Below are 26,517 nucleotides of genomic sequence, written 5' to 3'. Positions count from 1 at the left end.
AGTTGAATCTAAACAGGAAGCAGCATCAACAACAGGAGATGTAACTTCATTTTTTTTCCTGTGCAGTTATTTATTTGTCCTTACTGCACTGATATGGTCAACATGATGCCATGATGAGATATAACTTCCTGTGCACTGATGGTGTAGTCCCGTGGCAGCAAACTTCTCAAACTACAGAAACATCTGACAGCAACAAGCTGCCGTGTCTTGTCTGGGGCTTTTTGGAAACCATTAGCTGAAGTAAACAGTCAAGGCATGTTGTCTTTAATTTGCTGTTTACATGTGATTACACTCACAGACTGACATGATGAGGGATTTGTAATATTGTGTTAATTGTTTGTCATGGTTTAGGATCAATTAGGAGCAGATAAGTGGTGACACGGAGTTTGTTCTCTCAGACGGGCGATATGAAGAGGACCAGAAGTTAAAATCTGTGTATTTTTATTTATTTTAATTTTCTTGTTTTTAGTGTTATTAAGCCTCTGCACTTAGGTTATGATGTTTTTCACCACGATACTGAAGATGTATGTGTTGAGTTGTTGTTCATTCCTCCTGTTCTAAGGCTAAAGCATCCGAAATGGCAACTGAGGCTGAAGGCCTTGTAGTTTTATGTATAATTATCACCTAATACAACCACATGCAACTGCCAGGAGGTGTCCTGTCCACTGCAGCTCAGCAGTGGACAGCTATAGCAGCTCAGTTTGGGGAAACAAAAGGCAGAATTTTGTACCAAAATGCTACAACTTTACTCGGTTGCTTTCCTTAAGTGCTGAAGCCTCAGATTAGTGTTGGTTAAACTTTAGGTTTTTGTGCAGAATAAGATCTGAAGACTCCATGACAAGTGTATTTGGTTAGGAAGGGATCACGTCACAGCCAGCCCTGTGTGGAAACCCTCTCTCTTAAATATTCCATTTGCATAATGGCTTTGCAAAATGATTTTGGAGGAAATGTAATTGCTCAGTTACAACGCCAACATTATCAGCAGACACGAATTACAGAATATTATCAGCAGTGTTTATTTAATGTCCAAATTCTCACTTTCTACAATGTCAGCGCTGCAGTGCAGTGAATCAGGCCTGGCTGTGGTGGGAGGAACCTGGGCCATTTGACCGTCGCACACACAGCCTGGTTGTTATTCTTGTGCGCATGTGGCTCACATTTCAGTTACACCTGTGCATGTGTGGAGGTGTAGGAGCTCAGCGGTGTTCACAAACATGAATGTGAACCATGAACAGAAAAAGATCTGATCTGATGTCAATGTGTCCTTACCCTTTTCTTTTCTTTTTCATTCTGCAACATTCTTGAGGTACCTAAGCCTCTGTCTTTCCGTCGCTCATTTCCTCTCTCTGTCTCTTCCACTTTTATCTCTTATTTCTCTTTCTCTCTGTCTGTACACTTAGCTGTCATTCGCATTTTGTCCCTGAGAGATTACAGCATGACTGATTGGCACTCTCCATAAAATTGTTGTTCTAAACACTCCCAGACTCCCAAACAGCGCAGCGGCATGCATGCAAATGAACTTTCAATGTGCATCAGAGAAGATGGACAGTTGAACACATGGTGCAGTAAATACCAGAGATGTTTACCGGCAACCCTCTGAAGTGCACAGAAGTCAGAACCCTCATCACTACCTTGACAGGTGGGAAAATGAATGCCAGCACATTTAGTCCATGAAATTACACATTACAGTACATGAACAATCAAGATACGCTGACAAGGAGACATCATGGATGCTATTTTGAGCTGAAAACAAACATGCAGTTGAAGGAGCTGCATCTTATCATCAGACTGTCTCTGTAACCAGATATGCACAGTCAGAGCCCTTTGCTCTTGCTTAATGTGCTGGTGGCCGGCTGGGATGCCTGTCCATGATTGTGCCCCATTCATCCTAAATAAAGTTCTTCACGTTTGTATTTATGTGCTCATGAGCCAGAGAATTCTTCTCTGGCAGAGTCGATGACTCTATGCACATAAGATGGCTTGTTACCTGAAGTAACACCAGAGTAACAAGGTTCATCCTCTCCATGGGTTGTTCACAGACAAACCCGTGAACCCTCACACTTGCTTACCAATCCCATGTCAGACTTGTCACGCCCCACGACTTGGTTTCATCAAGCAGTTAAAAAACAACTAAAACTTCAGATGAAGGTCCCCTGGGAAGTTACATCTCCAAGCAGACACAACCTCATCATCTCACCTTCATCTAAACACAGCTTAAGATCCTGAAGGGCCCATCCCCACCCCTCCACTCTGTCTCGGAGAGTCCCACTTTAATTCAAAAACTCAAACTCTGTGCTTCTTTTATTCTAGGTTATGATATTTACTTTTTTTTATTTCCCAGGTAGTTAATTTATGATTATTTTCCTTAGTTCTTCCTTTTGTATTTTACACTTGAATCTCTTTTTCTGTCCCCTTACACAGAGCACCTTATTCACTACATGATGTAGTGAATTCTTGATCCTCTTTGTTTCAGTGCAGGGTCAGCGGGTTCTGTGTATTGTGGGCCTTGTGTCACCCCGAAGCACTGTGGGCTAAAGTGCTCTCGGAAAAGAGCACCCTTGAAAAACAAATGAAATGAGCTCTCATGCAGCGCTCACAGGGAAAGTTAATATCGGTCGATATTTTACAAGTCTCACCTCGGACTCTCTTTTGTGTTTGAAAACTGAGGCCTCTCAGCCCATAATTATAAAAGTCTTACTTTGTGATCATAGTGACTGATTGCAACCAGTTGGAAGGGAAACCACTTTAGTTTTCATCAACATTGTACACTGCTGCATGGTCCAGTAGTGCCCTGTGACTGGATACAAATGTAGGCTGTATCTGAACCCATTTGACTGTTTACAGTTCACTACTTGATACATTCTGTGTAGAAGGCACTATTCATAAAAACAAAGGCCAGCTTTTTAATCTGGACGTCACCTTTGTTTCTCTGTGTGCACCAGGATCCCTGAGGATCTTCCTGGTAAAGATTTTCCTGGTAGAGGTTTCCTTATCCAAAATGAGGGCCAGATAGTTTTGTATATGCTGCATGTATTGAAAAGCCCCTTGATTTTATGGTAAATACCATACATTTTTGATTTATGGTATTGGGCTAAACAAATAAAAACTGCACTGACTCGACTGAAACAGAAAGGTGAAAAAATTCATGTCGATACAGTTGTAATGGAAACAGCTACTTGAACGTCTTTGACGGCATAAAACTTGAAAAAACATTCAGTTTTTACTGCATGTAAAAGCCAAATGAGTCTGACCTACACCATTCTACAACAACACGTCATTCACAGTGGGATAGACATCTGAGAGGAGAGTAAGTGCAGTCTGAGTGTTTCTGGTTAATGACTGATAGAACTAGACTGACAAACGGTCCCTTATAATACTGATAGAACACCTTCATTTGCAGATGTGCTCTTCACTGTGAGATTATGGATATATAGCACAAAACTCTAATTTGAAGCCAGAGAGATTGTGTTTGCTTGATTAGAGACTCCTATTGAGTTCAAGAGAAATGCAGAAGCCCACAATAAACACAGCAGTTGTGCTTCCAAGGATCTGTTTCCAGAAAGCTGCATTTGGCTGCTAGATTAGAATTTATTTACTGTGGTTTTGGAAAGAAAAGTTATGTGCCATCTTGTTGAGCCACAGAAAATCCACATGCTTCTTCTGAAAAATCCCCCACAGACTCTTCCAATAGGCAGAGAGATCCCACTAATGGACAGGCAACTGAGCCATGAGAGGGCATCTGGTGTTTTCTGGATCACTGTCAATCCCAGTGTAATACCAAGGAAACACTGAAAAAGAGGCACTAAACCAACCTCTTCTCAACTGGAGAGGACTCGTTCTCCTTGTGCCAACGGTGCTTTAATCTACCAGCACAGAGAAGTGTGGAAAATAAAACATATTGGGTCTGAGAGATCAAGTATTCGTCTGGAAACATTAATATATGGTCCTGTTGTATCTGTAATAGTGGAAATCTACTTATCCAAAGATTGGCACATGTAGGATACATTGATTTACTACTCGGGAAATGTTGAACGTGAATTTATCCAACAGAAGATGAATAGAGTAGGTGGGGTTATGGATGAGCAAGTACCATTTGGTATATTGTATCTGTTTACTTTTAATCAACCAAGCTTTCAATAGGTGGGTTCTCCTTTTGTTCTGTGAAGCAATATACAAGTTTGGAGGAGCTTGAAATGATAACAAGGTTTTCTCTCTATGAACTGAATCGAAATGAGTAATCAACACTGAACACTGAGTGTTTTAATTCTTGAGAGAGCTAGCAATTCTCAAATATAGATGAAGGAAGGTTCTTGAACTGGGAACCCACGTGCAGACTAGGACCAATTCAGTTTTATTTATATAGCACTAAAACACAACAAAAGATATCTCAGGTCACTTTACAAAGAAAGGTCTAGACTTTACTAATATTATCATAGAGGAAAAACCCAACAAATCCCCCCTGAGCAGCACTTGGTGACAGGGTAGGAAAAAACCCCTTTAACAGAAGAAACCTCTGACAGACCCCGGCTCTTGGTGGTCGGCCTTCTGCCTCAACCGGTTGGGGTGAGTGGACAGAGGAGAGAGAAAAGAAAAGAAAAGCAACAAGACAACAAACAAACACTGGTCAGGTTGATGTGGCCTGTGACTACTCATCAGAAACGTAGAGCTCCAGAGCCAGGACTACCTGCTGAAAGGTACAGGGAGAGAAAGAGGACACACTATGGGAGACAGGAGACACACAGTTAGTGATGGGTAGTGGTGGCATATAGATGCATGGAGAGAGATTAGAGGAGAGAAACTCAGAGCATCATGGGGCCCCCCAGCAGTCTAGGCCTATAGCAACATATCTAAGGGAAGGCTCAGGGTCACCTGATTCAGCCCGAACTATGAACTTTATCAAAAAGGAAAGTCTTAAGTCTAATCTTAAAGGTAGAGAGGGTGTCCGCCTCCTGAACTGAGACTGGGAGCTGGTTCCACAGGAGAGGAGCTTGATAGGTGTGGAAGCCAGAAAACAAAGCTTTACTGACACTATTGGCAGGGACACAGGTAAATACAGTTATTAGGGCTGACAAGGGTTGGAATACTGACTGGACAAAATTAACAAGCTCAGAAGAACGTGACAGGGTAATTACAGTACTAGAATGTTCAAGAATACACAGTTGCACAAACACTAAAGCTGAGTGGGGAAACCACTACAAAGCTGGTACAAGGAAACACAGGTGAGGTATGTGGCAGATGCCGAGGCAGATGATAAGAACAAGTGACAAAACAAAGAATAAAACTAGAAAGGCCTTGGGCTGCATGAAAAACACAAGAAAACAAAGGCTTTTAACAAGAACTAATAATAAAAGCAAAACAGAACAAAGCTTCTTAAAGCATGGCTCTTCCCATTGACTAAACAAAAGGGGAGGCAGGGATGTGTTCAAATTGGTGAGCTACCAATAACAAGAAATAACAGGGTCTGTACATGAGCATAGGAGGCATGAACCTGGAACCCAAACTGCCTAACCAGCAACTAGTCCTCATTTGAATGAGGGTTGACAGAACACTGGCCAGGAAGTATGAAGGAGGAGTGTCCTAAACACAACATGGAGAACAAAAAGCGAGCTGACTGTGAGCCTGAGATGCCGATAGTCACCCTGAAGGGTTCTCTCAAGTTAACAACCTGGCAGCCGGTGAGAGTGAGCTCCAGGCTTACATACATACAGTCACTGACGAGGCTCACCAGAGACAGGTGGAACTAAGCCGGGCAGACAGTACGTCAGATGACGCCAGAAACAAAAGCAGAAGTGCCAAAAAATAAAAGCCTGAAAGAGGAAGTCAATAAAACTTTCCTTCAGCTTCATTTGTAGAGAAGTACCGTACTGGAGTTTTTACATGTCTAAATCACAAAATATTGTGAAGAATGAAGGTGAAGAGCCTCTTTATTCAACCAAGGCACATCAGCACAGGACCTACATCAGAAAAGGTTTAAAATAAACAGCCTATATTTACAGTATGTTTGATGAATCTTTATCAGTTTATCTAATGAGAATCAAAAATTGCCTCACTCCAAAAACAGTGTTGCCCCTCAGATACATATATTTCAAAATTAAAGTTCTTAACCATTAACTATTACTAAAAATTCATCAGTTCTTAAATACATCACAGAAATAAGTATTTAAGTGAAAAATGAAAAATGCAAATGCAGTGCAATATGTCATGTATTAAACCAAAACAATCTGATGCTACAATGTGCAGTCTCTTTTCTGAGATGCAAGTGTATAAATTCAGAAGGCGTCTTTCCACCTCCTAAGAAGCTTACAGTAATACCTCTTCCTCTTTGTCCCAGTTTGACCTGCATTTGAACATAGAGTACACTTGCTGAGGCATAAAACTATGAAATATGCAGCCGTTAATATGATTGTCATTGTTTTATTCCCTGTTTCTTCTTATTTGAGTTAACGGTCTAAGACTAGAATAGGGTGTTGTATGGACTGTGCTCTGTGGCTTTGTGTATTTTAAGTTATATAAATAAAATGAACCTGATTTGACATCATCAGTGTAATGAAGAGATTTTAAATGCATCTGCTGAGCAGTAGCTTTCTAATGCAAGAACAACCAAAATTGTTTTACACATTGCTTTGATATGCCTGTGAAGTAGATTTTCATCTGCCGACCATCCAGAGTCACGCACCTGCATTTTAGCCAGGCTTTGCTTGTGGGCAGTTGGAGCTCACTCAACAATCTCTCATCACATACACTATGGGAGTCATTGCTGTATGGTTGGTTGCAGGACTGCTGCATCCATCCACAGGCTGGAAAGTGTATGAAATCACAGTTTCTTGTGGGGATGGATTAAAAGTGTAGCCTTGGAAATCATCTTTCCCCCATCTCTGTCTGACTCATTCTCTTTGGAGATCTAGTGACTGACAACATGCAGCTCTTCACCAAAATGGAAGTCTTTACTGAAGTATTTCTGATCTTGAAGCAGCATTTAGTTCAGAATACTGACATCCAAGCACTGTTTTTTCTAGTAAGAGCTGTACTGTTTGTTTTCTTACATCATGGCACATTAAAACTCATCACTGAGTGATGTTCTCTAAAATGACATTAGACAGTAAAAGCACCACAGAAATCTGTGCTCATGTTATATGAGACTGAAAATAGTCAAATTCTTTTATAAGATGCTTTTGTTTCCAAGAAATCTGTGAAAATTATGAAAAAAAAATTACAAAATCTGCCTAATCTCTGTCGATACTGAACTTGTATTCCAGTTTAAATGCATGTAAAGCCAAATATGCTGTGAAGAGCTCTTATGGAAGTGCTCTGCACATGAAGTTATTGTTATTATTCAGCACTGTTACTTCCCTCGAGGCTGCTTCCACAGCTAAGTGTATGAGTGTTTATGGTTCATGACACAATTATGATTAAGATGTTAGCCTCTCACAGCAAGGGGGGAGGCAGGGTAGTAAAGAGGGAGAAAAATAAAAAGGGAGAGGGACGGGATAAGTAGTGAGAGAACAGGGAAAAGAGACAGGCAATATAGCATCACTATCTCTCTGCCAGAGCCAAGGCAAGCACAGTATTGACCTGTCACTGTGCTGGGTCTGATCTAAGAGGACTCGTTACATCTTTCTCTCACACAGACCCAAAATGTGTCTTTTCTTTCTCTTCCTCTTGCATTCTAATGCCTCAGTCTCTGTCTGTTCATTAAAGGTGCATTAAGATAGACTTCCCTGACTGATAAAACCCAGTGACAATGGGACTGGACGTGGTGTCTCTCAGTTCTCCGTTCTCACTTACCGCAGTCAGTAAAGTAAGATCTAAATGAGTTAAGCAATTAATACAATTGAAACAATGATAACTATATAATATATATATAATATAATAACAATAATGTAGGACCCAGGTAATATTATATTCAAATTCCCAGACAAATTGGCCAATAATCTAATTATGAAAAGCCAGCTGATGGTCAGGGAATCTGCATTCTGGGGCTCCTGGAGGTTTAGGGCAGAAAAGCAGTTGCCTGCTATAGCTGGCTGGTAATCCAGCCTTCGCCTTTGGAGTAAAGTCATTCAGTAGTTATCGAGAGTTTAATATTCATGAATTGTATGTGCTTCCACTTTGTTTAGAATGAGCGAATAATAAGGTGGTCAAAGCAAAAAGGTTATCTTTTAATAACTCACAAAACACAAACTGTAAACTGCAGACTCCTTGTTTTATTCATGCTTCATATGACTTCACATTTCTATCAATATTTGTCCAGTTTACTTTGATAAGAAGTAAACAAAGGAGGGAATTTTTAACATACTTCTATGTAAAATTACTGTCACGCTCTGGCATATTCTACAGAAAGTTCACTGTCTTATCTGGTTTCATTATAAAATGAATAGCCTCCTTCAAGGACATCTAGATTTTTTTCTCTGCTCTCTCACAAGTTGACTCTAGGAGCCTTTCTGTGCTGCAGTGACAGAGTTGTCCCCTATTTTTACCTCCCAGATCACTGCTTCTGGGACTAAATTCTCCCAAAACACTTACTGTTTCTTCCCCTCTGTCCTCACATCCCTCCCCCTATCCTCCTCCTTTAACTCTTGGCCACCCTGGCCTCTGATTAATCTCTGGAGGGTTTTGTTCTTCTGCCTGGTTGGAGTCATCCTCATCACCACAGGGTGTTGATCCAGGCTCCGAGCTCAGCACTTCTCAGACTCTCACTTTCCTTGTGTCTCTGCTATTGAAAGTGATGTCTTTGGGTGCATTTTGTTCAGTGATGAATCCTCTCTGGCTCTGTATGCTTTAAATCCAGACTATGATTAAACCTTTTAGTGGGTAATAAAGCCATGCCAACAGAGAGCCTGTTAGCTCTGGTGGCATTAAAGATCAAGTTAAATATACTTGTGAAGCAGTGCCTCAGGGTTTGCAGGCCTAGCACTGAAATAGTCGGGTCTGTGATGAGAATCTGCCCTGTGTGGCTTGAATGAAACATGCCAGAGGACATATTTCTGCAAAAATTGGACACCGATGTCGCTATAGTTAAGCATAATTTAGAAGACCTGCCCTACAGAATCATATCCCTGATATGTGCACTCCAAGTGGGTCTGACACACAGTTCTGAATGTGCATTTGCTTACTGTACATGGACATTTTCACATACGCTGGTGTTAGTGTGACCTGTAGCACAGATGATGAGGCAAGACTAAGCATAGTCACAGTGAGGACGGAAATGCTGATATGTGCACTCCAAGTGGGTCTGACACACAGTTCTGAATGTGCATTTGCTTACTGTATATGGACATTTTCACATGTTTAAAATCCACATCATACATTTTTGTCTGCATTGGCCCATATGTACAGTACATGAGAAGATTGCAAAACATGTATCGTTTTGGTAGTATTCACTGAGAAGCAGAGATGCTGCTGCAAAGACATCTGCCTCTGCCACAATACAGTGAAGATAAATGGAAGTTCCTCTCACAGCATTCAGCAAGACTGGGAGTCTGCAGTCATTCTACTGACTTTGCTACATGGCAGAGCTTTGTTGTTGGCAGTACAACATCCAGTAGAGGCTCCTGGATTATGTTTGTTTTGCAAGTAATGTGTCATAAGAAAAAGTATTGGACAAATTAAAAATCTTACCTGATTAAGGGATCAAAAAAGTATTCATGCTGAGGAGAAATGAATGTGCATAGCGACTATGAAACCGCAGTACTAGAAGAAAGTCTAGGCCATCACTAATATCAGTATGGGATTCAACCTCTGGGACCACGAATGTTCTACATTTTATGGCAGTCCATCCAGTAGTTGTCATGATATATCAGACTAACCTGACCAAGTGATAGTGCTACCCCTTTAGTCTGCAGCTAGCTAAAAAAAGAGGAGGAAAAACGCTCATTGTTATTGTTCAGTCATGTAATCACCAGAAATGAAATCACTTCCTCTGCTTCACTGTGGCAGATAAAATTGCAAGGCTACATACCACTATTTATGTTTCATTTTCAACAGATGTTTTGTTGATTCTGACATTTAATGTGTTATTCAAATCTCATGTAATTCTAGTTGGGTGCCTTGGGAGTCATGATAACTATGGACTTACAGGCAGAAAGAGGTGGTCTCATTTTGAAAGGTGACTCAAGGTTTTTTGCCTCTAAACCAAGTGTTTCAGTAGCACTTTTCTTATGTCACCACGCTGTCTTTTAATTACTATGTTCAGGGAAATTAATTACAACAAAGGCAGTTCAGATTAATCAAAGATGCATTTTTGTGCCTGCTTCCTGCGCTACAGTCTGTATTTGTTCTACATTAGGAACAAGGATTTCCAACGGTAATACCTCCATAAATTGAACTTGAATAACCCGCATGCAGAGAAACTGTGCAGATAAGAGCGCAGTGAACAAAAACCATCACAATGGGCTCATGATAGTAACGAAGAGTGCAACTCAGGACATTTTACCCTCACAGTAATTCCTGGAAATCTTTTAAGGCAGTGTGAAATAAAAAAAAAAAACTGAACAGACAACCAAGTAACAACAAAGGGGGGACACTTGAGAAGGACTGATCAGTCGGTGCAGGTCTGCCTACTCGTGTGACAAGGAATTAGATCAGTCTACAAAGAAATATGATGGGTGAGAAACATGACAGGTTGTAAACAAACCCCATGGGTTCTGATAGCTGACTTGCAAGTTGGCAAAATACCCATATTAGTGAAGCGTCATATCCAAATGAATCCTTTATCAAACCTGTCATTCTCTGTTTTGTTTAAACTCTCTGGGCTCTCTGGATGTACAGAGCATTTAACATGTTAAATTAAGAGCTTGTATTATTATTATTGATAATAGGAGAAGGACAAGTGCTGGTCTCAGCCTAACGCTGGTGTTAGTGTGACCTGTAGCACAGATGATGAGGCAAGACTAAGCACAGTCACAGTGAGGATGGAAACTGCAGCCCTTCAGCTCAGCAGAATGTCCACGGTTTGGTCTGGTCACTAATTACTGTGGTTTCTTTTAGTGTCAGCAGTGTCAGGCTGTCTGCCAAATTGTAATCACAATTAAAATGAGCAGTTATTAAAATGGAAAGAAAAAGCTGGAATCATAATTATATAGTTTGTAACATGAAGTAGTTTAAATTTGTTTTGTTGCTCTAGTGAGTGAAATAAAGCTATTTCTTTGTAAACTATCAAACGTCTTAATCAGATTTGATAAGGGATACAGAAGGATTTGGGTTTTAAAATACACCAATACTGGCAGCACCGTGATGCACCGTGAGCTGGAATACTAGGATGTGAGTGACCTCATGATAACCTCAAGATCCTATCTTAACCTATACTGTACAAAGAAAGGCAACTCTATAGGAATAAGATTCAAGTTGCAATAAAGCAGCATTTAAGTTGAAAAAGATCTACATTTCAGATATTGTGACAGTACATTATTTCCACCGCCCCCACTGCTCCTTGATAAAACTGGGACTCAGAAGCAAGCTTTGTTAACCTCCAGACTATTTTCATTGCACAAAGTGTGTTATGAAATGATTTTAACACTCGCATAAAAAAAAAAAAAAAAAGACGTGGCTTGTCTCTTCTCACTGTAACTCGACAATTCAGCTCAGCCACAGGCTTTTCCAAATTATCCTAATGGTGTGCTCAGCAATGCTGCTGACAAGCATGCTAAATCTCTTAGAAAACAGAAAGGAGAAAAAAATCACTTTCACATTTGTAGCAGATTAAAAAGAAAAGAAAAAAGACCAAAGATATTCAGTTGTTTAACTATTTATTGTGCTCTCCAGTCAAGCTTGGCCCAAGGCCTGGTTTCACATCTGTGCACCAGAATTAACCAGCAAAACTAGTTGTTCTCTTATTCTTTTCTCTTTCTTGTTTAATGACTGAAAAGCAGCTTTGTCAGGTCCTGAGGGGTTGGACCACAAAGTTACATTACAAAGTTTAGTGTAAATATTAACCTCACTCGTCTCACCCGTAACGGACCAGCAAGCAGCACACGACAGTGGAGCGCTGTGTTGGGAACGGGGCCTCAGTGTTAATAAGGAGCACTTCAGAATAAAACCCTTTGTTTAGTAAGTGTGGTAAATACTCCAAAGTGTACTCCAAAACAACATAGAGAATGGGCACAAATTCCCACAGAAATGCTGCAAAACTTTGTGGAAATCCTTCCAAGAAGAGTGGAAGCTGTTATAAGTGCAAAGGGGGGACCAGCTCCATAGTAAAGTCTATGTATTTGAATGCAGTGTCATTAACACCCCTGTCGGTGTAGTGGTCAGGCGTCCCAATACTTTTGTCCATATAGTGCATAGGCAGTATTTACTGTATAGCTAACCTTTCAGTCAGCAGATTCATTTCTCTGCATGCCTGTCTGCCCACACATTGCAGCAGCCAATAAACTGCCTCTGGGTGTTAGCCATTTTGTGCATTCATACTTTGGGAGGCACATGAGCCCCAGTAATGGCGTATCCACTGGCAGCAGCCGCCAGGTCCTGGTACCAATCCACATGTTGCCCATAAAAGTCATAATGGGGAGCTGCCTGGCTATTTGGCAGCAAGAATAACCAATAACATTTTGTAAAACCTCATTTCTTTCTCTAATCAGAGACAGACTTTGTCTGTGGATCGCTGGTTTTCTTCAGCCTTTCTGAATGAATCGCTGGCTGAACAGAAGGCACCGCTGGACAGCGGCATTGGAGAGAAAAAGACTCAAAGGCCAATGATTTGATTTGCCTCCAATTTGCCACTTATTTTCTTCCTCCCCTTCTCTTTAGCTCAACTTTCTTAGCACACACACCTCCAATCTTATGAGAGTGGCCATTATTTAGCTTGTAACCAGGCACCAATTTCTTTTCTCAGCCAGCCTGTAGCCTAAGAGCTTATTGGGTAGCTATCAGCACTCTTTATGCATGGGCTGTGAGTGTGTCGCACAGAAGAGAGAGGAGTTATATTTCATTACTGCAGCTGATTTGTGATACACTCTGTGAGGGGTGCATGTTGGATATGTGTAGAAATGAGAGACCAAATCAAGCAGGGAGCACATTTGCAAATACTGAAAACTATCCATTTGTGCTTGTTTGGGTTTTTGATTCGAGTTCCTTCTGTGTTTATTAAGGTACTGTCCCTGCATTCTGATACTGTACAACTTAAAATATTGCTTTTTCAGTCCATGCTTACTTCCAAAAAAGAAATACAGTACAGAGACTGACACCTACTGTATCTTTATATATAAATGAAGCTATAACTCTAGTTTCCATAGTATAGACATGAATGCTGACATGAAGCATTTCCTGGATGTTTATATACATTGCAAAGGCTTAAGACCATCAGTTTGTGAGCAGACACGAAGTCACAGATTCCAACAGTGCATCGTGTAGCCTGCAGAAAAGCAAACTGATTGGTCGGTGAAACTGCATGACGGCACAAAAGCCCAACAGAGATTTTTATTGCACTGTAACTTTACTGTATTTCTGAATTAAAACTGTTCTCGTTGCAGTGTATTGACTGGCATACTGACTTCTGTCCTGTTTGAATACTAGTGCTGTTGGTTACAGATGTACAGTAATTATTCCAGTAAACAAAAACCGCAAGAAATTAGACTGCCTCAGTAGCAGTGCGATTAAAAACATAAATACTACCCAGTCCCAAGGTGTTTACTAGGCTTGGGGTTTGATCACTGTTTATTAAATACTTTTCTCCAAAACTGTCTCAAGACTTTAATGTTGCATGACTTTTTCGTTTTTCACCAGCCAAACCAAATCTTACTGACATGATCTGTTTCATTTTGAAGTTTTAGTTCCATATCAGTTTCAGGGTCAGTTATCGGAGCCTGTCACACCAGAGGGGGACAAAAACAAATCTAGAGGGAGGAAATGTGTCAGACTTTGTATCTTGTGTGCGATTTTTCATAACCGTGCTTCTTGGTGTAAGCAAATGTCCGAGCAGCCTTGTCAGTTGATCTGTATCCTGTTCACACAGGACCGGACGATGGTTTGTTCCAGGGTGAACACAGTGTGTCTGCCACGACTCAGCCATATTTGGAAGGTCTGTGCTGTGGCAGGTGCTTGCAGATAGAAACAGCAGACTGTGTGATGCACAATCAGACACGTTATTAATCCCCACTCACAGGCTGCAGCTCTCTATGGGGATGTTTCCCAGTAGTCGATCAAACAGCCTTAGAGAGAGTTACTTTTGGCTCATACAGCTGCGTGTCATTGTGTCCATGTTTGTATTTGAAACATCTGAACAAAGCTCTTAGCTTGAACAAGCTGGTGCTGCTGTTAGACTGAAAGAGCAGTCGCACATACTTGTGAGGGATGTGTGATTATGAAACAACATATTGAACTTAGTCCAGGATTTGTTCAGTAGGGAGGATGCTTTTCTCCACTTTTATCCAGTTTGAGATGATCTCCACAGCAGTTTGCAATGAAATCGGGTGTAAATATTCAGAGTCCAGAGAGGATAATTTGCTGCACCAGACCTTTCCTCTAGCACCAGTGTCATGCTGGCCTTTTGCATTTGTATGAACATGTCATTTCATCATAGATGGATTAAGCTCCAAACTTTGGTCGTTGTGGTCTTCTCCCAAAACACCCTGTTGTTAACCTAGAGACTCCAAAGCAGCTCAGCAACATGTCCAAATTCAGGTCTTTAATTCTCAAAATGAGATTTAAAGGATTACTTTTTCTTCTTGCCCAGCATGACAAGGTATCCTAGAAGGAAATGTTTTGAAATATAAACATTTACATGTATTGAGCTCATTCATTCCTTCTATCAGCTTTCCTTAAACATGGCCACAAAACACAAAATGTCAAGTCCTCCATCCTGTATGACCCATGTGGTTGTTTGTCCCCTCCCTCTCCTGAAGTAGCTCCACCATGTTGCCGGGCAGATTTGCAACATTAACGATAACATACAGTAAGTTGCACCGGCAAGCTTTATGGACTTTTTTGTCATGGAAACGGTCATAAACATGAAACTGTCTTGGTTTCATTAGCCATCTAAATGTCTTGGTTAGGTTTAGGAACAAAAACTACTTGAAAAACACACTGGACCTGAACCCTGTTCTACTGGAGGAAAGGCTGGTACGTTGTGTACCTACTGTAGCTAGACTCCTCCTAACATGGATTTTTTGGCTCTGTAAAAATGTGTCACCTTACTTGCTCCTCTGCTTGTGACATAATTTCTATAATCACTGGAAGTTACTAAATTATAGCACCTAACTATTGATTGTAATAATCAGCTGGCACAAAGGAGTCCAATTTTACAGGACAGTCTCCAGAATGTTGACTTTGAATACAAGGTAACATATACTATAAGTTTGCTAGTATTTTCAAGATTATTATTGGTGCTGAATAAAACAGCCAAGTTAAACAGAGTGTGTCAGAGCCAGAAAAGCAGAAACAAGTAGTGGGGATGCCTTTTTTTTAGCTTTGTTTACTCTCATAGCACTGATTTCTCTTTTCTTTATCAACCTAGACATCACAAATAAATGCCTCAAACAGAAATGAAAATCCAGCTGCACACAATAAGACCACCCTGCTTTTGCTGACTGGTGCTTTGGCCTCTCCTCTGTAGCTTTCAGCACTTTCTCACCCTGGCCCTGTCTTGTGCCATTTGTTTCGCTTAGAGGGTAATGTCTGTGCTTGTCAAAAACAATTGGCTGTGGTGGTCTTAGGCACGGGCCCCAAAGCACAGAGGACAGTAAATTGTATTTTTCCACAGAGTTATTAGGCTGTTATTATGGCGGTTGAAGTGAACAATACCTCTTCATCTTTACAGGCAGAAAATTAGAATCATCATTAATCGCCACTATCTACACATCAGTGGGGCAGAGGGGGTATAATGGAGTTACAGACCGCTTACAGGCCAATCAGTCAGTGGGATTGCTTTCATCGTGCCAGAACTGAGTAGCTGGTCAGGGGCTCCGCAGACACTGTTGCAGTGGCATGTTGTTTGTGCTAATGTTCATGCACCCCATCTTATCTCTTACTGTCATTTTCTGTGTAGAGGCTCTGCACTTCCATCACAAATCTCTGAGCAAGTCTCAGTGATGGAAGCCCAAAGTATTTGCTGAATACATAACAACCAGGCCACAAAGAAAGAGACTGAAGCAGTTCAGGCAGTGCAGCCTTCAACATCTCCATATCAAGAATTAAGACATTAAAACATGTGTTGGTTTACTTTGCCCTGACCAGTCAGTACTGACTGTCAAATCCATCCCACCAATATCACTGTCACTCTGGGGCCCTATCTTACAACAAACACATGGCACCCGGCATAGATAACGCATCTGTGTTTCCCAGTTTCCTATCTGCGCAACTGCCGTTTTAGTCTGTCAACTTTTCGCCGGCGGATGTGTCTGGATGAAAATGGGGTGTGTCCATATAAATTTTGGGTGTGCTGGTAATATGAGGGCGCACAAAGTGACTGTGGCACTGATCAGCAAAAACCAGGTCTGTGGTCGAGCACTCTGCTTGTTATACCCTGGAACTTAAAAAAATATCAAGATGACTGTGTTTATTGGGTGTTGTGCAAATCAATATGTATGTATTTATAATAAATACCATTTTGATTAGCAGATCCATTTCCCCAGTGGAAAATCTTACAGACGTCCAACCTGGCAAGTCCACCAGTATGCTAGCAATCTGCCAAACTCTCAAACTCGCACGTATCTTAAAGGGGATGTGAGGTTACACGCTGATTGGATAATTGCATGTTATGCACAAATCACACCGCCACTTTAACAGGAGATCAAGTACAACCCTTTTGCTACTTGCACGAGCGCTCGAACCGTTTTTCCCCATTGTCAAACTACCAAGATGAACATGGACGCTGTGGATCCTCAAATTAGGGCCCTCGGTAGTGGTTGCTATTTCTGTGTGCAGACTTGCATCAACTTGCACTGCTGTATCAAACTCATGCAAGCTTGTCTACATTTTTCAGATATTTTTTTATGAAGTCTTGTCTGCTCTAGTTGAATAAGTCCACGTTAACTTGTTATATAAAAAATAAAAAAAAATAAAGTCTTGAAAGAAAAGGTTGACCTGTGTCTCCTGGATGACCAGCTTTCACATGTTCATCATGACAACTTTAATAAGTTAAAATGTTTTGTTGCTTGTTTTGTTGCCAAAAAGTGGCCAAAATCAATGTATGTACATGTGTGAAAGACACCAAAGTCAACACATTGCCCTCAGGCATAATCATTTGTTCCTCCTTCTCTGTCTCCTCACAGATGACCCAAGAACAGTGCACTCATAGGAACAATGTCCAGAGTTCAGAGAAACCCCAAGTGTACAAAGTGGGAATATACGGCTGGAGGAAACGCTGCCTTTACTTCTTCGTCCTGCTGCTGATGATCCTGATCCTGATCAACTTGGCACTAACTATCTGGATCCTTAAGGTCATGAACTTCACCATAGTAAGTATCCTTCTTTTATGTTTGTTTGCCACAAGATCTAAGTGTGTGTTTGTACGGATGAACTGTGGCTGTCGGTGAAGGTTTGCCACTGTTTCACACATTGCATTTTGTTTGTGTTCAAATGCTTGCACATTGGTTTCTGTGGCGGGTGAATGTTGACTGGAGATGAAGCACGTCTGACTGCTTTTGTAGAAGGTTTGACAGATGGCAACCTCGTTCCTTTATAGGAACCTACCGAAACGTGTGGAGCCAAGTAATGTTCGTCACAGGTTCTGCATTTGTTTCCACCGCCCTCTGCCACCTTTGGATGAGCACAGCCCCTACCCCCTCTAAACAGGGACTGCCACAGTGCAAAATACAGTGGAAAAGCAAAGTAGGATGGTCCGTGTCAGCCCTCAAAGTTATGCCGGGGGATGGTTAAGACGTACCATTAGTTAGGTTCTGACAGTAGAAATGCAGCTTTGGCGTCGTGGCTGTTTTTTAGGAAGGTATTATCTTAAAATCAGTGCTTATGATCAGTTATTTTCTTGAACATTTTAGCCACTGTAGCTTTTTTTTTATTCACTCCCTCTTTTCAAAAGTGGAAACCATGTGGAGAACAGTTGTGTATTAGTCAGAGTCATGAAACATGTTGAAAGCTGGAGATGTTGACTTCCTGCCACCATTTACAACACCTACAACTCTGCTTCCCAGCTTTACTCATCCTCTGCTGCTTGCCTTAGTCTTGTAAAGACTCTGTCTGGGATGCACTTAGTCCAAGTGAACCAAATCTGAGGGAAAACCTAAAGCTGTCTCTCTGAAGCTGTCACCCTGTCTCTCCACTGAACTGTCCCTGCTGCTGATTCAGACCAAAATAATTGCTTGGAGCTGAACAACTGAGTTATGAACCTTTTTAATGACACAGAATAGATTCAATTAAGCATTTTTCATGTCTTGTCTCAATTTTTGATGCTTGGTTATCTTTGCTGGAGATTTTTTTTTTCACTGCACGTCCCACAGATCACATCTAATCAGCAGTGTCTTGTTCTTTTCTCTTTTGTGTTGGCGACCTTTTAGTTTCTGTTGTTGACACTCTTTTTCTTTGCTAGACAATCCGCAGGCCCATCATGCCTTTAAAGATGCGTGAAAATTTGTGTAGGTTCATCTACACATAAATGAAATAATCTGCTTCGCCATCAGCACAGATGAAAAACCTAACCAAGGATTTAATTCATAATCGTACTGAAGATTTTACATAATGCTGCACAAAAAAGAACAAAATTAAAATGCTGCCTCTAAAATACATAAAAACAGACTAAACAAAAGTATCTGATTGAAATTAAGGTCGTTTATGCATCTTGGTAATATGTGAAAACTCCAAACTGTCGATCACAAGTGAAGCTTATCACCAGCCTAAACAAATAATGTTGGCCTGTCTTCTCTCTAGAATATCGTGAGTATGTGAGTTTGCAGTGTGTGCATTTGTTTTGTCCATATGCAACTTTCATCCATTTGAACAGGGGGGTAAGTCAGTTTAATCAGTTAATTAATGTGCAACAGAAGAGTAGAATAAACAAGACCTCCAACCTATATGTAGGTTGGGGCCAAACTAAAGAGCGCTCCGATGGGTGTGGGAGGAATTGCAATAATACTGCCAACATTAACACCAGCGTACTTCGCACTACCAATCTTTAAGGACTTTTGTTGTCATGGAAACAGCTATAAATATGATGCTATATCTACTACTACTGCTCCGTCATCTTTGAAACTGTTATACATACTGTATGATACTATGACTATGAAACCATCACGATTTAATTATGCTTTGCCACACAGAAAACTTTATTTAGGCACTGTATTTAGTGCCTGGGGTGCACTTAGTCCAAGTGAACCAAATCTTCAAAAACTACTTGGTTACATTTAGGAAAAAAAAAACCTTGAATAACACAAGCCACACTGATACTGGACTCGTGTCATCATTAATACAGTGGCTAGATGTTGCTGAACTATGACATGTTACATTTTGTGGTAATAACCCACTGGGACAAATGAAGTATACTCTTGTATTTTACAGGAGAATAGTCTCGAATTCTGGGGCTACTACGTCACAGCATGTGCATAATAATGATGTTGTATTCATGTCTGAAGCACTGGTGTTTTTCTGAACCCATGTGAGATGAGCTCAAACTGAGTCTGGCTCCACCTCTTCTTTCTTTCACCGCTCCCTCCTTTCATTTTTCTTTTATTTCTGTCTGTCCTTGTCTGGTTTAACCTGTCTGTTTCACCCTCCGTCTATCTCTCTCTCTCTGTTTAGGTACTGAACACTGAGCCTGTGATGAGTCAAATGCACACACAGCCAAACGCGACACACAAATATGTAGTGCATATAAACACGTGCACATGGCTGCTGTTGTGAATAATACGTGAGGTCTGTTACAGAAGCACTTTAATATGAGATCTACCTAAATCAGAGCAGTTTCTCAGATTCTGAGCTGTACCCAGACTGTTACAATGTTTTTTAACTTGCCTACCTTATGGAATAAAAATAAATAAATCTGATGTGATAGGGAAGTTTGAAGGAGAAGAAATGAAAGTCAATGCAAACCAAGAAATGATAGACTCATGTTTTGTCCAGTGTGATGTTCTGACATGTTCTGCTCATTGTAAGACACCAACACATTCTGTCCCCTTCAGGTTACAGCAGAATAAATATATTTTTCTAAATAAGAAACGTGGGAATCCAGCACTTTATTATCCATTAAAGAAATCCAATGGGCTAGAATAAAATGTACCAATGTTAATTTGTTGACTTTCTCCTCACTCCAACTCAGGTTCTTTCACAACTGCTCACTAATGTCACACATTATTTGCAGCTCCTCTGAATTAAAATGGCGGCCTGCTCTGTATTTGCCCGTCATTGTGAATCATAATATTGGAGATCTATTGATGATGCCTTTTTAAATTCATCACACTCATGCTTAACTCTGAGCAAGTCACCACAGAGTTAATTAACCTGACTCTGATCAGCTGTTCTGGACCTGAGAGAGGTCAACTCACATTTCAGGGTTCAGTGGACCACCTTTCTAAAATGCCTTCACTGTCTCACTGCAGTCTCAGCGTGTATGTGTGAACAGTGTGTGTCTGTTCAGGATGTGTGAATGTACTTGGATTTCAAAACTTTTGAATATCAGGCCTAGTATGAATTTAACATTAACACACATCTGTCCTACTTACAGTAAATGTCTCTAAGCAAAACCTGTCTCATCTCATTCAGACCTTGATCAAGAGCCACAATTTTGTTTTGGTTCAAAAAACAAAAAAAAAACTAACTAATAACTAAATAACTACAACTAATAACAAAAAATGTTGTAGCCTAAATGTACCCAAACAAAAACCAACGCCACACTCTTGCTGTCAGACCCACAGTGTGGCAGCACAAACACAAACAGAGTCCCTTTATGGGGATAACTGCATCTGTCTGTCTTTGTACTGTTGCAGGTTATTAGACCAGAAACAAACATGGTCACACACATTATCTCCAGCGCGCCATTTTCTCCATCTGGGGCCGTGCTCTCCTCTCAGATGTTGAGCTATTATGTAAATGTGTGTCAAGTTCTCTGCTCTGCAAATGGTTCTTCAAAAGCCTGCATTAAGCAGGTCAACAGCGCATAAGTAGATACCTGTATAATTGTTGAATACTGTGCAGCACACACGGAGCGCACAAACAAGCACATGTACAAATATATTAATAAGTCGTATCCACAAAGCACATGCTTTTAAAAGCTGTGAGTGCAGACAAACCCACTCACTGCAAAAAAGATATGCTTATAAATGCACTTTTTTATTCGTAAAGGTTTAGGTATAAAGTGTGATTCATGCTGTAACACACTAGCTTGCATTACATATTGAGTCCTGAATGTATCATCACAGATGCTTTGAGAATGCAGGAGGATTATTATGTAGGAGCCAACAGTAGAGGTTGCTTACTGGTATTTTTTTTTTTTTTTTTTTAAGGCAACCTCACTTTTTCTAATCAGAATTGTGAGTGTGGCATAATCTCTTCACTCCTGCTCAGTTCTGTATGTCCGTCTGTCCTGGAAGAAGGACCCCTCCTCTCTTCCTGAGAGTTCCTCCATTTATTTTAACTCTTAAAGGGTTTTGGGGGGGATTTTTCATTATTCTATTCAAAGGTCTAAGGACTGAGTGTCAATTGCAATAAATTTGTGATATTGGGCTAAATAAATAAAAATTGACTTGATTATTAGAGCCCTCCTTCTACTGGAACACTGTTGCCTGCCTCTGTGGTGTCATGTGTTTTACTGTGCTCACCCTACCTTTAAAAAAGCACAACCAGAATGTTTCGGCTTGCTGTGGTTCAGCTTCACTGGATTTTGGACTGTGGTTCTGACAACGAAAGACATTTGTAGACATGACCTTGGACTTGGAGAGACAGGGACAGGATGGACATTTTTCAGTTTTCTACCACAGACTCATGGATGTTGGAGAGAATAATCAGCAGGTTAATTTGAAAATGAAAAGACTCATTGCAGTGCTATTATTATCTGATCAGAAATGTGCATTCAAATCAGATTCTGCCTTCCTGCTTTTAAATGTTGCAAACAACACACTGTACTAACACTGGCAATATTACAGTAGTGGCACCAACATTCTTTAATACAAGATTATAATGAGAACTTTTTCTTTGTGAAATGATTATTTACAGTAGGTCTAGGAAACTTACTAACAGTGCTTGGCTGTGCTAGCAAACATATTGGTTCTCACATACTATACAACATATGGCAGAGTGAGAGTATGATAAACATTTATATAGTAAATGAAGTGATTCTTTTAAATCTAATAGTAATAAGAACCTGCAGGTGGGCTTCAGGGTCAGAAACTAAATGAACTCCTGGTGGAAAAGTCATTAATAGCCAAAGGAATTTTCATTAATGTAGAATGATGAATTAAAATGCCCCCAATTAGGAAAGTGATTAATTAGGAGAAGCTACTTTTATTCCACCCACTTCACGTTTTTAATTAAGCTGTCAAACAAACACAGCGGTGTCAGTGCAGCTGCTGTCCCCTGTGGCCCCTGGTCTTTGATGGCTGGCCTGCATCGGCCCTAAAACTACATCAGATAACAAGACCAAAAACTCAAAAACTGATTGTTTTCCAGCACCAACCTCCTGAGGGGGCCTCAGAAATGTCCTGTACTGGAAAGGATGTGAAACGGCTGTGGGATATAATGATGTGTTTGTCTGTGAGATCTACTGCTTCAACCAGTCTTCAGTTCTTCAGCCGACTTTGATCTGTGTGTACAGTATGTGACTGTGAATGTTAGTGCGTCTGCTGTTTGACAGGCAGGTGTGTATACAGTAAATGTGTTTTCTGCTCTTGTGTGTGTGTCTGTAGGTGTATTACTCACTGCTTCTGTCTCCAGAGATCTATAGCTCGTACAGCTGCATTTCCAGCTTCCAATCATGTTAAATAGACATGTTGCGGCACCAGAGACAGCTGGGGGCTCTCAGATTGAGACAGATTACAGTAAAAAAAAAAAAGGGGGGGGGGGTGATGTATTTGTTGCCCCCAGCCAGGGCATGTTTGCCAGTCAGGCCTGCAGCAGGGGGGTTTGTGGGGCTGATGTAATGGAGATATTTTAATGCTGGTAGCATTGGTGTGTCAGCCTTCCTGTTGATTAGCTGGACCTCATGTGTCCAAGTCTGGACCAGAAAATACAGAAAGTCAAAACTAACATCCTCTCTCAGGAATCGTTTGTTCCCTGTTCCAGCCAGTTGATGATGGGTCCACCTTCCAGCCCAGTTTGGGACTGTCTCGTGCACGAGGTAGCCCACATAAAAGCTTATGGCTGTGTGCTGCTCTCGGTAAAGGTAACCAGACGCTAAAGCCTTTTCTCTGTAAATCTGAGGATACTGTTTGAAAACACTTCCAGTAAAGCGTGTCTCACTTCAGTTGACAAGTCGTCTTTGCCTCATTTTGGTACATCGTGTTTTAATGGTTCGACACTGCCCAGTGAGGCCAAAGTATTTTATCCCAGTGGATGAGGCAGTCTCAAACAAGGCAAGGTCTGCCTGTGAATGTAGGGAATCACAAACAAAACACAGTCGATATATTGTCTCCCAAAGTAATTACAGGTATCAGAACTGATGTAACTGGCATAAAACAAATGACTGTAACAGTTGCTGGGCTGCATGTACATTTCATGTGTGTTTTGATGTTTTTATATTCTATAGTAACAGGTGTAACAGTATCTGTAACGATATGAAAATGCAAGTTGAGATGTACAAACAACAGCCAGATTTTTCTATATCACATGCTGCTGCTGCAGGAAACTGCTTTTTACATGAAGTTTGTAAAAAATAAGGAGCGCCTTGGTCTGGAATATTTGTTGTAGTTGTCTCTAAAGGAAACAGTTTCAGAACTAGTGTAAAAAACACAAACAGGAAAAGCACAATATTTGGTCACAATACAAACATATCCAGACACTTTCAGTCATGTATATCAAACCCAGATACTTCAAATACTTCAAAACATTTCAAAGTCCAAAGCCTTTTAGAATAAATTAGGATAGAAAATGAACCTCATTTCATCGCAAAGAGAAAGCAGTCAAATGCACAGAGAACAGTTGTAGCAGAAAAAATGAACATAGAACTTTAATTTAAAACATTTAAGAGACTTTACCTGCACTGTCAGACATTTGTTGTACTCTATGTACAAAATGCCATAATGCTGCCAGATAGGAGTTTAGTTTGCTGCTGCAGAGATGGTGAGCTGGTCCCTGCTGCCAGGAGGAGATTAATGAAGGGGACGGAGGGATAAAAAACCCACACAACACGCTCTCCACTTTCTGTACCTGCTATCCCCACTGGAGCCTGTACCTAAAGTGAAGTGAGGTGAACTGTTGTAACTGTGTGATATGGATCACTGCTCCTGGGAGACAGAGCTGAAGTCCACAGGAGGAGATTTGCAGCAGCTTCACATTAGGCCGTTGAACTAAATGCGTCCACCTCCCCTTGTTCCCAGAGGGGGCCTGCTGACAGCTCTGCCCCTCTGGGCTCACAGTGCTAACCTGACCTTCCCCTCTTCAGCCAAACCACCAGCACTCACCAACTCTCCAGCAGCTCACTGCCAGATGTTCTTTATTCCTGTTTGCTGGTTTGTTGAATACAGATTTCGGCAAAAAAAAAAAAAAACAATTTGGCAAGGTCACAGTGAAGTCTCTGAATTTGAAGTGGGACATGCTGAGGAAGACAAAATAAGCAAGGCTGGATTTTCAGTCTGGGAGGTGATGATTTGCTTGGCATTCAGGTAGTTCAGGGGTTGATTCAACAGGTATCTAGCTTCAGAGGTTTGATTTTATTTGTCCAGGTTGTGAGATTTCTGCCCCCACCCAAATCAAGGAAATGTGTTCTCTTATTCATCCAGTATCTCAGAAACCCTTTTGGAAATTGCACTGAAAGGTAAAGGATTGAAACTATTGAAACACTATTTAAAATGGCCATTGTTTGAGGAGCTGTGGTTAAAGTTTGATTTCTAACTTCTGTCAGATGGGACAGACCAAAGTTATCACTGCAGAATGCAAAACTACATTTTTTGTGTTGAAAGTCTCCAAGGACCTACATGTTAGCCAGCTAATGCTAGCTTCAGACCAGAGGCTGCATTTGGTACGGTTTGTCCCAACTAGGAATCCGTAGTTTACATCACTGCTAGGAGACAGGACGTGATGGGAGGGGCAAAGAGCGGGCTTATGGTGTCAGTTTGTCCTGAGTCTCATTAGAGCCTCTGGGCTGAAAATACAGTTGGTGGAGGAGGATTAAGTCTGATAATGGGATCACATACGAAGCTTTTTATCCGGATTAGGATAAGATAAGATTTTGTCCAGATAAGATTTCCTACTCAAAGCTGCTTAATGTCTGTAATGTAGCTAGTCTGACAAAATGGACACAGACAAATGCCACAAATATTTTCTGAGAGCATCACTGAGAAACAAGAGAAAGAGAAAAGAGCAACTTTGCTGTGGACTGAGATGAAAAGCACGTAGTACAAATGCTTAGATTAAGTCTTCAGTTACCAGGGAAGAAATCGATACCAGTAACTAGAGGACGAAGCCTGTATGAAACAGGACTTGAACTATTACCTTTCCTTTATGCGATGACCCACACTCTGATATAATAAGCTTTGGCATGGTGCACTATATCAGCAGTGGGGCCACGAGATGACCTCAGCCCTACAGAGATGGCTACCTTCCTCTGCAGTCTGACAGGGCAGCGCCACTCATAGGTATGGCTTAGAGAGAAACACACGCACACAACTGTGTCAGTCTGTTTCTCTCACAGACAGACACACACCGAGTGCTGAGCTAAATGTGACCTGTCATATTAAGAGCCGCGGTGCTTGTTGTTGTGGTGCTTTATGGGATGGAGTGATTTGAGCCGATGTAGCATAGTGGCAGCTGGAGAGTCTTCAGTCAGCCTTAAAATGGTGTCATGTTCTATTAACCTCTGGGTGACAAGGCGTCCTGGATGCAAACTATTAGCATTGTTTCTTTTCTCCCTGCACCCCAGCACTGTCAGCACCCTACCTAACAGACACAGCAGTTTACTCTGTAGTGAGCAGTAAGTTCATATTTCATCGTTTTGTGTCAGTGCTGACATTTGTAGTATTTTTTGCATATATCAGATGTGGACTGGTACACTGCATGATGGACTATAAGAATGATACAAAACAGGTACTACATCCAAAAACAGCAGGAAAATAGAGATTTGAACTCAGTACGATTTTTTTTTATAGAAACAACATAGAGGTTTGAATCCAAAATGGGACATTTTTCAGGGAAATACGCTGCTACATTACATTTTATGGACAGCTGAAGTGGTCCGCCATTAAGTCGTCTCAAGTATAAGATCATGTATTTTTTTCCGATGACTCCCAGGAGGCAGCATTTTTCCAACATGTGTGGCTTTGAATTCTTCAGCTTTTTGAGTCTGACCTGTTTTCTCATGAAAACGTGCAATTATATCTATTTTTGTGTGTGTGGGGGGGAAATGATGAGCTACAATATGAGACCAATTTCCCTTTTCAGTCATAATGCATCTGAAGAATCTCAGTAGTTAACATCCCTGCCTGTGCT

At 40.9% G+C, this 26,517-nt stretch overlaps 1 protein-coding gene across 7 annotated transcripts in view; it reads left to right on the top strand.

The window, feature by feature from the left end:
- The window catches only part of sgcd (sarcoglycan, delta (dystrophin-associated glycoprotein)), a 241,934-nt gene that overhangs the window by 136,337 nt on the left and 79,080 nt on the right, over nt 1-26,517 (top strand). For all 7 annotated transcript variants that reach the window (XM_020615170.1, XM_020615172.1, XM_020615174.1 and 4 more), the window contains one exon: nt 17,205-17,390. In XM_020615170.1, coding sequence (XP_020470826.1) covers nt 17,205-17,390 — 186 coding nt within the window. The remainder of the gene's footprint in view (nt 1-17,204; nt 17,391-26,517) is intronic.

The sequence above is a fragment of the Monopterus albus genome, unplaced genomic scaffold (assembly GCF_001952655.1).
Source record: "Monopterus albus unplaced genomic scaffold, M_albus_1.0 scaffold159.1, whole genome shotgun sequence".
Taxonomy (NCBI): Eukaryota; Metazoa; Chordata; class Actinopteri; order Synbranchiformes; family Synbranchidae; genus Monopterus; species Monopterus albus.
This window is presented reverse-complemented; position numbering and strand designations above follow the sequence as displayed.